General features: G+C 34.5%; 1 protein-coding gene across 3 annotated transcripts in view; it reads right to left on the bottom strand.

Moving 5' to 3' along the window:
* The window catches only part of LOC141684620 (protein PIR), a 36659-nt gene extending 28425 nt beyond the window's left edge, over positions 1-8234 (bottom strand). The window contains exons 1-8 of one of the 3 annotated variants that reach the window (XM_074489678.1): positions 8130-8234; positions 7978-8046; positions 7347-7419; positions 4808-4872; positions 4072-4149; positions 1760-1879; positions 1498-1568; positions 841-933 (exon numbers count right to left, since the gene is read on the bottom strand). In XM_074489678.1, coding sequence (XP_074345779.1) covers positions 841-933; positions 1498-1568; positions 1760-1879; positions 4072-4149; positions 4808-4872; positions 7347-7419; positions 7978-8031 — 554 coding nt within the window. In that variant the 5' untranslated portion in view covers positions 8032-8046; positions 8130-8234. Of the gene's footprint in view, positions 1-840; positions 934-1497; positions 1569-1759; positions 1880-3766; positions 3916-4071; positions 4150-4807; positions 4873-7346; positions 7420-7977; positions 8047-8129 lie in introns of those variants that run through there. The other 2 variants (XM_074489679.1, XM_074489680.1) reach the window with 2 other exon arrangements.
* Positions 8235-15278: the final 7044 nt, after the last annotated feature.

The raw sequence follows: 15278 nt of genomic DNA, 5'->3' as shown, positions 1-15278 counted from the left end.
AAAAAAAATTGTCCTTGTTTTTATTGCATAGAGCATAGAGGTACAACCCTAGATGCACGCAATGTAATATGCATAGATGACTGGTATAGGAAAAGATAGCACTCACATGTATAGTTCATGTCACAAAACTTGAAACTGATATTGGCTTTGGTACCTTAAGAACTGTCTAATTTTTTTCTTATCTTCTTTCAAGGGAGTCCAATTTTACTAGCCTACTCCCCGTTGCGAATGTTAATTGTCAGTTTTTAGTGCACAGACATATAAGCAACATAAATCTACGTGGAGATAAAATAAGAAGCAAGTCGCAATGTTAAACGATGTTTGTAAACTTTTAGATGATTGTACCAATATCTTCTTTAAAAGAGAAGGAAAGAAGGCAAAGAAAGAAAATTAAATTGAGAGGACAACAAACTAAAGCCACTTTAATAATTCATAATATTCTGCATCAAAGTACACCCTTAAGACATGCTAACTGGTGAAACCTACTACGAACTAACATTCATTCTCAGACATAACAGTTAATCATCAAATTGGCCATGCTAGAAGGTTAAACACAAAAAAAGGAGAAATATGAGTGTTTAATAAGTTACCAACTGATATCCCAGGTTAAACAAATGTCTGAACAGAAAGCAAAGTGCTCAAACAACACCAAAGTATAATATCTTTGTACAAAATCACAAAGACGGAAAACAAGATTCGAAAGGCAAAGCACAACAATGCAGTACATATTTTTAAAAACTCATCAGCAATCAGATGTAGCAATATAACAAACAATAGCATGAATAAAAAACAGGTGCAAAGGCTTAGAGAATCTTCAAACATGTAGTGAATAATGAATACCTCTTGTACCAGGAGAAATCATTAGGTATGCTTGCCTTCGAATTTTTCAGATGATCAAGTTGAACTAAAACATCAAGTAGCTTCAACATAGACCTTCAGAATAACATTAAGGTTATACACATAAATAATAACAATTGAAGATTCTAAACTTGTAGCAGACAAGGTATGCTGCAGGAGTACAAATATAGCAAGCAACATTAGGTATATTTCGTCAAAGATCACACTTAGATTGGGCAATAACAACATGGACACCGTCTTAATTCATCAGCTATCCAACCTAGCACATCAAATACAAAGCCCATTTTCATCTCGTGTATAAAGATGTGTACCGAGCATCCCAATAGTCACTAATCAAATCTCAAAGGACTTGAAAGGGAGTTTTTGATTTCGACAATTCTAAGTGATTCACGAGTAAAAACATCCACAGCAATGCTGAAATAAGACTTTCACATTATATACTAGATGCAATGGGTGTACAACAAGCTGTAAACTATTTTAAAGATGGAAACCTCAAAAAAAAGTAGTCGAGCAATAACTAATATAGGTGCCGTCATACTGACAAAAAACCAGAACACATAAACAGGCATAGGATGCATGGAATCTACTAAACATTGAGACTGAAAATAAAAATAAGCACAGAAAAAAGAAGTAACGAACCATATATGAGTTACAGTAGGACCGTTGATACGTCTCTCAGACCTGGAAAACCGTTGCATATCAGCTGCTAACTGCATAAAAATAAAGATATAATTCTAGGGAAAAACAAAGAATCATATATCTTGTTTGGACCATATTTTGAACTGCTAGAATTTATAAAATCTCTAGGCTTCTCTAACTGATTGAACATTTTTTAAATTTCTTAAAAAGTGCCTTTAAAACGGAAAGGGGGCAATGAAGATCAATGAAACTTGGCAATTACCTTGGATGCTGCTGATGCTTGCCATCGCTGAATTTCTCGTAAACGACTCATTTCCAAGTCCAGGACCTGATAGGTTTCTAGATACAAATCAGCCTGACTATGCTTCATAGATTCTGGAAGCTGTGAAATAGTTCCACAAAAACTGGATTAGAGGAGTGGGAGAAAGGAAAGATACGAAAATGCTCCTCCCACGTGTGTGTGTGCGCACGCGTATATAACAGTTATTACATTAAAATAGCCATGTGTATATTAGCAAACAGATGTATATATATTTTCCATACAGCTTACCATAGACATTGACCATTAGTATCATCCTGCGTCAATCACAAATCGAAATATATACTATTTTATGCAAGGTACCGAAAACAGGCATGAATGCAGACCCAAACATTGGACAATTTCAAAAAATTATGACCTAAACGAAGGATTCAGATGTGAATTTAATATGTTCTTCAGTTTCTATTTTAAAGAAAGACGTGACAAATCAAACAATATGACAAATGAAACTAATTATAATTAAATGCCATCCATCAAAAATTAACTAATCAAGTTAGTCAATTATATCCCATAATCAACATTATTAATAATAACAAGTTCTTCTCTTCTGTGGTTCGTTCAGAAATCCTAACAGTAATTATCCTTTAGCTAATTTTCAAAAGAAAGTCCAAAATACCAATATTCAGCAAGCATAGCCCTAAATACCCAACGGACACTCCATTACCATTTACCAGTGGAGAGGGACACACCACTTTAAAGGTTATTAGTGGAGGGTGACATCTCTAGTAAAGGAGTATTTAGGACATGCTCAACTACAAGTGTAGTATCAAGAGTGATACTAATTTAATAATTTCTTTTATTTTAAATAAAAAAGTGGTGTAGATACTGATTAATAACATGTACATATGAATGTCTTGAATGATTATATATATTAATATGATTTTACGTGATAAGTGATACATAATAAAAATAGGTATATAGGTATCGTATAATGCTATTAATTGCAATACTGTTTTTTTATATTTTTGAAATGTTTTAATGTAAATAGCATGTTAAGCGTGTGCATGAAAGACTAGTGATGAAGAAGAGATCCTACAAATTTGACATGCATACTCCCACATTCTCCCAACACTGAATTTCACAAAGGTTTCATTTCAATCTCTTTTTGTCAATTCTCAAGACTACCATGTTTTAAATTCTGGACAAAACATTACCTGCATACATATTTGTCTATGCATATATAACCATACTTGAAAGGAGCCTAAAGTGTCCATTAGGGTTGAGCAAAAACCGAATAAATCCGATACTGAATCCGACAAAAACCGAACCGTCTTAAACCGTGTTTTGTTATAGGTTGAAACCAAACCAAAAAAAAAACCGAAACTGTCCGATTATTTAAATAATCAAGTATTTTTACATAATTTATATCCATTTTTAAAATAAAAGTATACAAATATATTTTTAGGTACTGAAATATATTGAGCATAACACCTTGTTATAGCTGGGCGTAGTTAGTATTCCTAGTTACTGGTTATAATTCAGACAACACTTTAAGTCTTATAAATTATCAGCACGCTCAGCAAGTGCACTAGAAATTAGAATAGGGGAATCATACAGGAATGTTTGTGCTTTATTGTAAGGTTTGCATTGGGATTTGTTACTAATGTGTTTGCTGTGCAGCTTGTTGATGCCTTCTTTTTACATATTAGATATAACTTATAAGAGATCAGTTTAGTGATTAAAAATCACTCAATGCTCTTTGTCTAATGAGCCTGTGCTTTGAGGTTTTGCTCTTAAAATTTCAAACTAATTGCAGTGTTTGTGATATATAAGTTACATTATTTGTTTAGTTTGTAACATTTTTCTCATTTTCATTTCTTGCGGTTTTATAACCGAAACCGAACGGATTAAAACCGAACCAAGATTTTTGTAACCAAACCCGATCCGACGGTTAGGTTGCGGTTTCAGTTTATTAATTTAATAACCAACGGTATGCGTTTCCGGTTGTACCATAAAACCGCACCGATCCGAACCGCGATCTCCCCTAGTGTCCATGCACTAAAGGTTTGTCTCCGGTCAAATGCTTTAAGATGCATTAAAGAGCTCTTACTCTGGTGGTATCACACTCACTCCCTTTCCGAGAGGTCAAGGGTTCAAATCTAGCCAAAGAAAAAATAAGTGTGAATGTATTCAATTTTCCAAAAAAACAGCAAACTTAAAGCTACATTTACATATCCAACTTAGTTTGAAACCTAGTTGATAGTATCATGTTACTAAAAACTAAAATATTAATTTCTTCGACTAAAATTTCTAACCTGAGGAAGCGCTTTGACACAGCTCCGATATGTATAGAGCACTGATCCCATCTCCTTCCCTTCATTGATAAGAGTATTCTGTACATTGCCAAACAATAGACAATTAAATGCATGTCCAGGCATACATACGGTAATATACAAGTGACAAGTTTATATTTAACAATGAAAAGTTAAATATTAATTATTAAATATTAAGGCTCTGTTGTTTCCAAAAAAATTACAATTTTCAGAGTTTCTTTAGTCTGAGGAAAACATTTTGTAGGGAAGTGTTCTTTCAATGTTTATCGGGTACATACTTACAAGATTTTCGAGTGTATCAAGGTTGTTTGTTTGTCTTCAAGGATATAAAAATAATTCCAAAGGAAAGTTTATTTGAGAAAAGTTATCAATTTCTGGAAAACTACTTTCCCTTTTCAGAACGAGAAAACATATTCTCACCACTTTTTTTTGCTAAAAATTTCTCACCACTTTTCCTTTTCTTTTTCATATTAGAAAAATAACAAAAAAAAATTCCCGGAATTCATTTTCCAGAAAAAATTCCTCAAATTTTATTATTCAGACGAATTATTCCAAAATTAGGTTATTATCTGCCAAACAAACTGTCAAACTGGGCCTAAATAAATTCCCTGGACTCCAAATGTAGGTACTTTTTTGCAATAAAATTAGGTAATTAAGTAATGATGAGATTTTCCACAAAAACAGAGACAGTGTAAAAATGTAAAGATGTGGCATATACCAGTTCATTGAGAGCTTTCGTGTCTTCTGAGAGTGATAGGCGATAGGCAGAAACATCACTGTATTCTATGTGAGAAAAGAGGTAATCAAATTATCAGCATCCTCCGTACTTGAATGTAAGTTTAACATCGTTTGGAAATAAACCAGAATACGTGAGAATATATCAAAAAAAATAACAGAAACAGAAACCTTAACAATTTAGTAATTATACACTCGATTTGTGACTGTTGTATGTCACAGACCTCACAAAGGAACTAAAAACCTTAAAATTCCAGCCAAACGATGATAGGTAAATAATTTAATAGAATGCCGCTATACAACACAAGAACCAGAACATTATATTGACATCAAACATTTAAATGAGTGTGTTGATTGGGGCATTGGAGGTAATTTTATCAGAAACTCACAAGTTGAGAGGTTTCTTAGCCATGTAGTAAAGCAGATAGACATATTATGCAACATGACAATAGAAATATATGGCATTTAACGCATTCAAGTCGCAAAGCATGCAAAATCACGAGACAGTCTTCGGTTTATGACTGCAATGAAATCCCTTAACGAAGTGATTTCCATTAAAATTTGTGAAATATAAGATTTTGTTACAAGCTAACGACCAATCCCTGCATAACTCAGTTTATCCAGTCCTCCGAAACGTACTTCGCAAAAAAAAAGAGTTTCCAGAGATGTTGCAAATCAACAAAGATATCAGCGGAAAGTACAACAATAACATGAAATATATTATTACTATGGTATTTCCCTCATACAAGTCAACATATGCACACTAACATCATCAAACCTCGAATAGATACACTCCACTAAAGAAAAATTAGAAATAGATGGAGAATTCGGAAAATTAATATGTTACACCCTCTCTCAAATTCTTAGCAGAACCACATCTTTTGCAGTCAAGCGATAATTTTACATTGGAAGTTTATCGTACAAGAAAGAAAAAAGGACAGATATACCCAACTTTGGTCTATTTGGTTGGACAAAATTCAGAATTATACTAAATACAACTGTTAGAATCCGAAATGCTGAAAATAGAATAAAGCACTGAAATATCTAACTGATGCATCTAGTAAACTTTTCAAAATGACTAAAGAGTGTAGAAACAACTGACCGTCAAACTCATATTGATAAACAACATATATATTGTATTTCTAGGAAAAACTTAAAGTCTCTTCTTCCCACGTCACTTTTTTTTCTATCTCCAACTTTCCCTTATTATCTCCCTTATCTCTCAATATTATCGTCATATCAATCCTCAGTTACTTCTCATATCTCCACCAACACAGATGCCCACGTCAGTTTCTTCATATCACCTGTATATATTTCCACTGTTTTTATTTTGGTCTTGGCCTACTGAAAGGGTGGTAAAAGGGGAAGCATTCATTCACACCATATTTGCATTGGGGCTTGACAGTACATGTTTGATGGCTTATTTGTTGGGATGGATTGGTGGCTTGATTGGGCTAAGTTAAAATGAAATATTAAGGTCAGTGCTCAGAGGTGGGGACTGGGGAGTGGGGAGCATAGCGACGGGCATGCAATGATTGTGATGGTACTGGAGCTAAAGAATGATGATAGTGATAGAAGTGTCACTAACAAGTAATAATGGTGGCGAGGCAGTATTATTAGTTTACAAAATATTGATGTCATCACATCTTTCAAGACAAAGATGCATCACCGAATCCACAAAAGCATACAAAGGGTTCTAAGAATATTTCCACAGTCCAAACTAATAGAAATTTTCTCTAACCATTAAGGACAATGAATAAAATTTTCAATGCTATTCTGGCTTATTCTAAAACCGCATTCAATTTCAGCTGACTGAAATGGAATTATAAACTAGTGGCTCATGAGTATTATATTACAAGGTGTACCAAGACACTTGTAAAAACAAGGACTAGCAATTACCATTGCTGAATATTACAAAACAGAACCAAGTCAAACAATGGCTCCTTTCAAACTTACATGGTGAATCTGAAACACCGGAAGGAACCAAGTCAGATAATGGCTCCTTCCAAACTTCCACGGTGAATATGAAACACCAAGATCATCAGGGATGGCATACCTGAAGAGACTCAATGCATACCTTAAAAAAATTTCAAAACATACTAGGACATGAAGATTAGTTCAAACTGGAACCGAGTTTAGAAGTACAGTCCTAATATTTAAGGTCTTAAGCAAAGAACGATAACAACACAGACGACTAACTACTATATTCGAAGACCTGACGATCTCAGTCGGTAACTTCTTCTTGTAATCTCATTTCTATACTCTAGAACCATACTGTTCAACAATATCATAGCATATTTCAGTGGCATGTAAATTCTACTGAAAAACATATAATTTCCCTTAAAAGGTAGATAGAACAACAGTAACAACGCAAAAGTGTTAAAGATTATGTTAGCCGGGTCAAGTCATAAATTAGACACATATAAATACACACACATGCATTCCAAAGCTACAGTTTTAACAGATACAGCAGATAAGCTTTAAATGAATAAGACACACACACACACAAACACTATACATACCAATTGGACTATTTGTTGCACCTCTTTCTACTGAAACACACACAGCTGGCCCTTGAACTTCTGGCTGGTCATCCTGCATTACAAATGGGAAAAAGTGTTACTACACAGGAATTATGCAACATTGTACAGCCATTTTAAAATGAAATAAAAAAACAGCTTTGCCTAAGATTTTCTAGTGGCCGTTGTTGGGAGTTAGTGCTTATAGTTATTGGCACACATAAGAGAAACCGATTTACATATATAAGAATAGAAGTGCTGCCTCAAATTAAAGAAATGCATCATCACTAATGACATGTTAGAATTCCACACATAGATAACATAACTCTAACAGATTAAAAATTTGGAAGGCATTATAATCATGTAAGTTAAAATAATATTGGGAAGGGGGGATAAAAGTGGCCAAGTAGGACTATATTTTTATACTAATTACATACCAATTTCACATAAACAATGTGAAATTAAGATATTCAAAGTTGCACATTCACTACAATAAACTGAATCCAGTACAGAGAGAGAGAGGGAGGGAGAGAGAGAGGGAGGGAGAGAGAGAGGGGGGGAGAGAGAAAGAAAGACAGAGGGGGGGGCGAGAGAAAGAAAGACAGAGGGGGGGCGAGAGAGAGAGAGAGATGACCTCGAGGGAAAAAGTAGAGAGAGCAGCAATGGCTTCTTCAACAGGAACCGCCATTGAAATGGATCTAAACTGAAGAAGAATAAATTAGGAGGCGATTAGAAAATAATAGGGGAAGGAGATTTAAGGAGAAGTTGAGGGGGAGAATAACATACATTACTTGCTGGATCGAAAACGTTGAGACGGTATCAATGTAGGTGGAGCTGAGATTGATCTGCACTGATTAACGAGAAATAGACTAACATGTCACTTTTTCACTCTGACCAAAATATCATTTTGAGAAACAAATCCCAAAATATTACTCCCTCGTCCCTTCCAATTGTTTACATTTCTGAGTAAGAGTCCGGCACGTATTTTAAGGTGCATAAAAAGTATAGTTATGTAACTTATTTTTACAATTTTCTTTTTCTGAATAAAAGTTGAAGGTTTTAATTTTTATTCAGAAAAATAAAATTGTAAAAAAAAAATTACAGAGCTATACTTTATATGCACCTTAAAATGCGTGTCGAACACTTTTTAAAAATGTAAATAATTGAAAGGGACGGAGGGAGTATATTCTAGCGTTTTGTTATAAAATAAAAACGCGACACAAAATGTCGTTTCCCTGATTAATGGATTAAATTGTCATTATATGAGTAAATAATGCCCAAATTATCACGTTTAGATATTAAGGCCCAAAATATTATTTCATCACATTATATAATGTAGCGTTTTTTAAGGTCCAAAAACGGAGTATCATTCACCGTTTTGTCTTTTTTATTTAAAAATAAAAAGTAAAACCTCGCTCGATTACTACATGTTTCATCAGTGATAGAACACGGAGACGAAGACAAACACGCAGAGTCCATCAGAATTATACACGAGCACGCAGAGGAGACACAGAGTTTCAAAATGATTCCTGCCTACAACAATCATGAATCTTGAGCTAATTAACGGTGTTTTTGTAAGTTTTGAGTTTTTATGTTTTTGTGATTCGTATTGTATCAATGGTGTTTCATCAAATTATCCATTTGAGTAAATCTATTTTCGGATTCTATTTTTGCTTTGAATTTGAAAAACACATTATATGTAAACTAATGTTATGCTCCAATGCGATTTTTCGTCCCTTGTGCCAATAATGACGGTGTACTAAAATTCTGTAGAATTTATACTTATTGTAAGTTACGGTATTGACCGATTTTATCAACTTATCGAGATTATTGAAGTTAATTTCACTGGGAGTGAAAAGTTAGGACTAATATATAAAGCAAAACATGGAGGTTATCAACTAAGCGAATTAGCATGACTATAAATCATGACTTTAGTGGTATGACACCAGATTGTCAGAAACCATAAATCATAACAGGCAAACAATTAAATATAAAGGAGCAATTAAAATTTGAGAAGTTTATTGAATGTGTGTTTGTTCTCGTTTGTGCGTCTATAGTCCAGTATGTTCTCAAATAGTGCCAATTGAATTCATCACTAGTGATTCGAGTATGTTTATGATTGATAATTATCGATTTCACATTTAATTTAGGTTCTCAGATTATTGCAGTTTAGTTTGAGCAGTATGATTCAATATTCACTGGTTGATGTTTGCAATTTTTTGTGAAAGTGATATTTGACTCTTTTCAACTCTCATTATTAGTGTTAGTGGGCCTTCCTTGTAAAATGCAGGGGATATATCTTTACTCTTTTTTCATTTGCTTTATGCCCATAGTGATCTTATTGTGAAAGTAAAACTATGTATTGTGTTTATTGATGTGAAGTTATGGTAGACCTATCATTTCTTAACACATATTAACATTTATATTCTCTTGTAACTTTTTTGACCTGCAATACTTATTTGGATTCAGTTTCGTCAATGTTAAACAGATAAATTAATTTGATGCAACTATTTGTCAATTGTTAGTTCAGGGTTATAAGGATTTCTCTATCGGATATTACTATATAAGAGATACCTACATTTCTCATAAGTTAACGTGGATGGCAAATTCATCCCTTGTGACAATTATGACAGTGTGCTAAAAATCTATAAATTGACGATCATAATTGTCCATCATTGAAAGAATTAGTTATTGTGTAAACAATGACTATCAGTCCCGTCTAATCTATTTTATGTGTCTACTCTACTTTATTTGCGTCTTATTAATTGAAATAATATGTTTCTGTGTTTTTTAACTTGTAACATATATATGTTTGCAGGATGTGCATCTGGGTCCTGTTAACCCTAGCCTTCTTCATCTTCAGGTTTCACATAGATCTTCAGATATTTGGAGGTTAGGTAGTGGTGATATGTTGAAGTATCGGCATAAAAATCCTAATCAAGATGATCTTCCACCGCTGGATCTTCGTATGGTCCCTTCGCTTCAGTCTATTGGTTTCTATGGTGTAGCTCGGGCGGCATCTTTACAGCTTGATTGGAGTCTCATATCAGCTCTTATTGAGAGATAGCGGCCAGAGACTCATACCTTTCATGTTAGACAATGAATCACACACAGAGGGGGGTGAATGTGTGTTTGTGTTTTTCTACTTTTATTGAAGTGATTTTTATGGCGAACAAAGTAAATTAAAATCTTATAGTAAAGTGTGTTAGTACTGAATTTAGACAAATAAAACAGCTAACACAAATTTTTCAAAACTCATTTAAATTTATATATTTTTTTGAAAAATGAAGATAATTCAATAATGAATAGCCATACGGCATCTACATATATGATCGAAATTGAACAAACGCATAATTATATCGCTGTTGAATCCTTCCTTTTTGGATAGGCAACCAAGCGATTTTTTGAAATGATATCTACATGATGTAATCCTCCAATTGTTGTTTTGAGCAATCGACCACAAATGCATCACCATAAAAACCTTTATCATCGAATCAACACCATGAAAATTCCGCAGATCTGTAATCTCGGGCATGATGAACTGCAAACAAATCAAAATAAAATTAAACTCTCACAGGGAGACAAACAAAGCCCAAATAAATTGGGAAATTGTTAAAGATTAACAAGAGATGAAATAACAGATGAACTAACAATAATAAAAAGAAGAAGAGATCGGGGCTTTCCACCGGTGAAAGTCGATGGAAGCCCCTCAGAGATGATAGGGAGGTTGCTTCAAGTTTGAGAGAATTTTAGGATTTCAGGGTTTTAATTGCTGGTATCACTTAATTTTATATTAAAATTAAGAATGTTTTGCTACAAAATTTCTAGGCTCTTTGCTGGTAAAGAGCTTAGCTTCTTCCTTGAGAGAATACAAGATTTTTCTTATCTAAATTGTTACCACTAACAAAGCATCCAGTGTTTACTTTATTGAACAGTAAAAACTGGTTATTACACATCATGCAACAGCATGTACTAAACCCTATTTTTGGATAATTAAATCTTTCTATTTCCGGCTTAGTGTATCTTTGCTAACCTTGCACGCCTGTGACTTTACTTTGCCAGACTTTGATAGTTAATCTTGGCATTTGATCTTGTACTCTTCAAGCTGCTTTCGTAGACTTGTCAATCCAACTGATTAGATTATTTGTTGATTGATAATCTTGGATATTTAACTAGTCTGCACTTTGTACTTTGAGTTTTACCTCGAGATCTCCATTTCGATATATAGAGAACTTGACATCTCGATAAGTATATTGGCTTATCGAGATCTCTAATCACTCTATAGTTGTTTTGACTTATCGAAGTCTTTGAGTTCTCTATAAGAGAATTTGGTTTGTCGAGATCTCTCATCTTCATGTCTTCACTTTGGCTTATCGATAACTCTGAGTTCTCTAATGACAAGTTGACTTATCGATAACTCTGAGTTCTCTAGTGACAAATTGCCTTATCGATAACTCTGAGTTCTCTAGTGAAGAAATGACTTGTCGATATCTCCATTCTTCATGTCTTTAAATTTGCTTGTCGATATCTCTGAGTTCTCTAGTAGCTTTTCCTGACTTATCGATAAGTCATTCCGGAGTTCTCGAATGACTTCTCTATAACACTTAATATGTGACTTGTAGAGATCTTGACTTAATAAATTTTTCCCAAAACAGATTTATTCAACTCCAAGTTTCTTAATAATTCTTCTGAGGCATGATCTTCTTGATCTTATTCCATATAGAATATTTAGGCTTGATACTATTTACAGAAAAAGACTCCAGTCTTCCCTTGAACATTTTTACAAACTTAAGTGGTACATTACAAAATGCAAACTTAGATTACAATACAACTTACTCAGGGTTGTCAATTTGACTTAGTCTTGTTATTGTACATGCATGTCTTGCACAACAATCTCCTCCAATTTGTGAGAAGATTGTTTATCACAAATTCATGCATGTTAACAAGACTAACCCCAAGCTTCAATGGAAAATAAGACTAATACATAAAAATTGACACAATTACAACATTTATACATTAGGTGATTTCTTGAGTTTAAATAGTTACATGCATCAGACAAAGACTGTTTTTGTTTTTACTTCTTCTCTAATGGGGACCTTTAGATATACAAGAATTTCAAGTTCCTCTATGGTTGGTGTGCTTCTTAGAGCTTCCACAAGTTTAAGTTTGTCTTGCTTTGGATTACCATCTAACAAATCAATCCTAAGCTTTGAGAATGTGCCAGCTTTGACATTTAGAAATCTTCCATCCTTGGAAATTCTGCTAATTCCTTTTGCCTTGAGTTCTTTTGATATTTTAATGTACATTTCAATCTCCTCATCATACTTCCTTATCTTCTCCTCATATTCAGCCTTATTCCTTGCTCTCATTTCTTCCCTTACTATTAACCATTCAGCTAAAACAGATCTCCATGTTCTTGTAGCAGTATCCTTATCCTTCAGTAAACTTATCACTGTCTTGATTTCTGTGGGTGAAAAGTTATCCATTAAGTTGCAGCCAAGAAATGTGAAGGACCCATCTTCATAGTAGATTCTTATTTCCCTTAATGTTACAACCCAAACTTTGTCTATTTTCTCAGCTAGTTGTTGAAAGTAGTCTTCATCTGAGATGCACCAATTTAGAGGTAGAAAATCACTTTGCTTGTAACAGTTCCAGATGGCCCTTTCAGTAACTTGCACTTTTTCAGTATGCTTAGCTTTCTTAGATTTCCTCCCAACAGACTTGTAGTTAACTTTGAGTGATGGCTTGACAGAAGGTAGGTTTGTGATTTTCTTGAGAAATGTTTGGCTTGTGGTGATTGGTATTTTCAGAAAGGTGTTAACAGTTTGTTTGTATAGGAATTTAGGATTTAAGGTAGGAGGTGATTTGGTGTTTGAATTTTTTGGCATAGAAGGTTGAGTTTGGTTAATTTGGATTTTTAGGGTTTGTTGGTGTGGTTTTGCGCCATCTTGCCTTTTCTTGCTTCTCCTTTCTTCTCCTATTTTCTTGTCACCATCCTTATTCTCATCCTGCTTCTTATCCTTGCTACCAGTTGCTCTTGAAGATTGACTTGGATTTGATCTAAAAGGTTTTTGTTCATCATACTTCTGCTCATCATCATCCTTGTCGTTTCTTAGATTAAACTGAGTGGATGGCAACATGGTGTCAGCATTTCTGAGATACCTTTCAAGAATCCTGATCATTTCTTCATCTTCAATTTTCTTGGTCTTTATACTTCAAATCAGATTGAAGAGTCATGATCAACCTCAGATTCCCTCTCACATAGTTCTTGGGAACATTAAGGATTTTGTTCTTCTTGGTTTGTGAACAGATGTAGGACACCCCTTACTTGGATATAGATAGGCTTCAAGGAATGCTGCTATCTATGCATTCTTAAGCTCATGAAGAAGCTAAGTGTCCTCTGTGATGACTACACGAGCTTTGTCAATCACAACATCTAGCTCAGATGCCCTTAGAGTTATGAGATTTGAAAGTGAAACTTGAAGGCATCTATCTACTCAACCATCATTGATGTTAACAAAAATTCTCTTCTGTAGAAAGTTCTCAACATTCACAACTACTGCCCTGACTAAGTTGATAGTCTTGCCCAATGCTCTTTTGTATGTGATGAAGTTATTTTGAATGAATATTCTCAAGACTGTAAGAAGTTCACTGAATTCTTGATCTTGATTTGGTCCTTCTGCAGCCTTCATAAGTCTTTCTTTTCCTACATCTTGGACTTGTTGAGTTTGTGAAGAGTTTTGGCCAACCTGAATAGGCTCCTTAGATTTAGAGTTAGCATCCCTGGATTGTTGAATCTTAGACTCAATCTCCCCATTAGTCTTGGTGACAAGCATAAGTAGAGGCGTTGGTAATTCTGGCCTTATTTCTTCAGGTAGTGAGGGCAGTGGGATGTTGAGTGTCCCCATGATGGCTCCCAAAGCAACAGAATTCTGCATTTGGAGATGCTTGTGAGAATCCACCAGGGTTTTGATATCTGATTGTTGACTCTTTACTAGAGAAGTCGAAGGCTGAACTTGAGCATTGAAGGAGGCATTTGAAGTCTCTAAAGAAGCAACATGTGCCTTGAGATCTTAAATATCTTGGGTAGAGGTTGACGTAGATGTTGAGACAAGTTGATGAGAGCTTGTAAATATTGAAGAGCCAAACGTTGCTTCCATGACCTGTTTGATACAATCCATAAGCAAAGTAGAAGGCTCATATCTGGTTTGGTGAAGCTGGTCCAGCTTGATCTTTGTGTCATTTGAATTGGTGATTTATTGTTGGACCACTTCATGAAGAGTAATGAAAGATTGTCTCGTATTTTTGACATCTTTTTCCACAGAAGTTAGATCAAGCTTTGCCATTTGATCAGCAAAATGTTTAAACTTGGAGGTGATCTTGACTTGAGATGGTATGATTTCATCCATTATCTCCTTCACCGGCTACCTTATCTTTTCTTTATGACAGTCTTCTTTACTTCTAGAGCTTTACCAAAGAGGTGAAAACCTTGAGCTGAGCTTTGTAAACTTCAGTGACTGCATCATAAACATCCTGTGGAGTCAAGGCCTTGGCATTGCTTCCAAGAATAGTGACATATTCATCCCTAAACCTAGCCAAGACTTGATCCATCTCCAAAACAAAATCTTTGGATAGCCATGCATCTACATTCCCATCTTGTTCTGTATATTGACAATTTTCTCCTTCTTTTTTTAACTTCTTCATTGTATGTTAGCATTATGGCTTGATAGTCATGATTGCTCATATCTGAAGTAAGTAGATGTTGTGAGATGTTTTCTAATCCAGAAATTTGCTCAATAAGAAGATCATCCATAAATGGAGGTTGAGAGTCACTTGCTTGCATCCATTGTGAGAGAATGTGTGGTTGTTGAGGTTGTGAGGTTGATGGTTGGTGTGAGGGATCTAAACCACATGTGACAGAAGTCACAAATTGAC

This window comes from Apium graveolens, chromosome 9 (assembly GCF_009905375.1).
Source record: "Apium graveolens cultivar Ventura chromosome 9, ASM990537v1, whole genome shotgun sequence".
Lineage (NCBI taxonomy): Eukaryota > Viridiplantae > Streptophyta > Magnoliopsida > Apiales > Apiaceae > Apium > Apium graveolens.
This window is presented reverse-complemented; position numbering and strand designations above follow the sequence as displayed.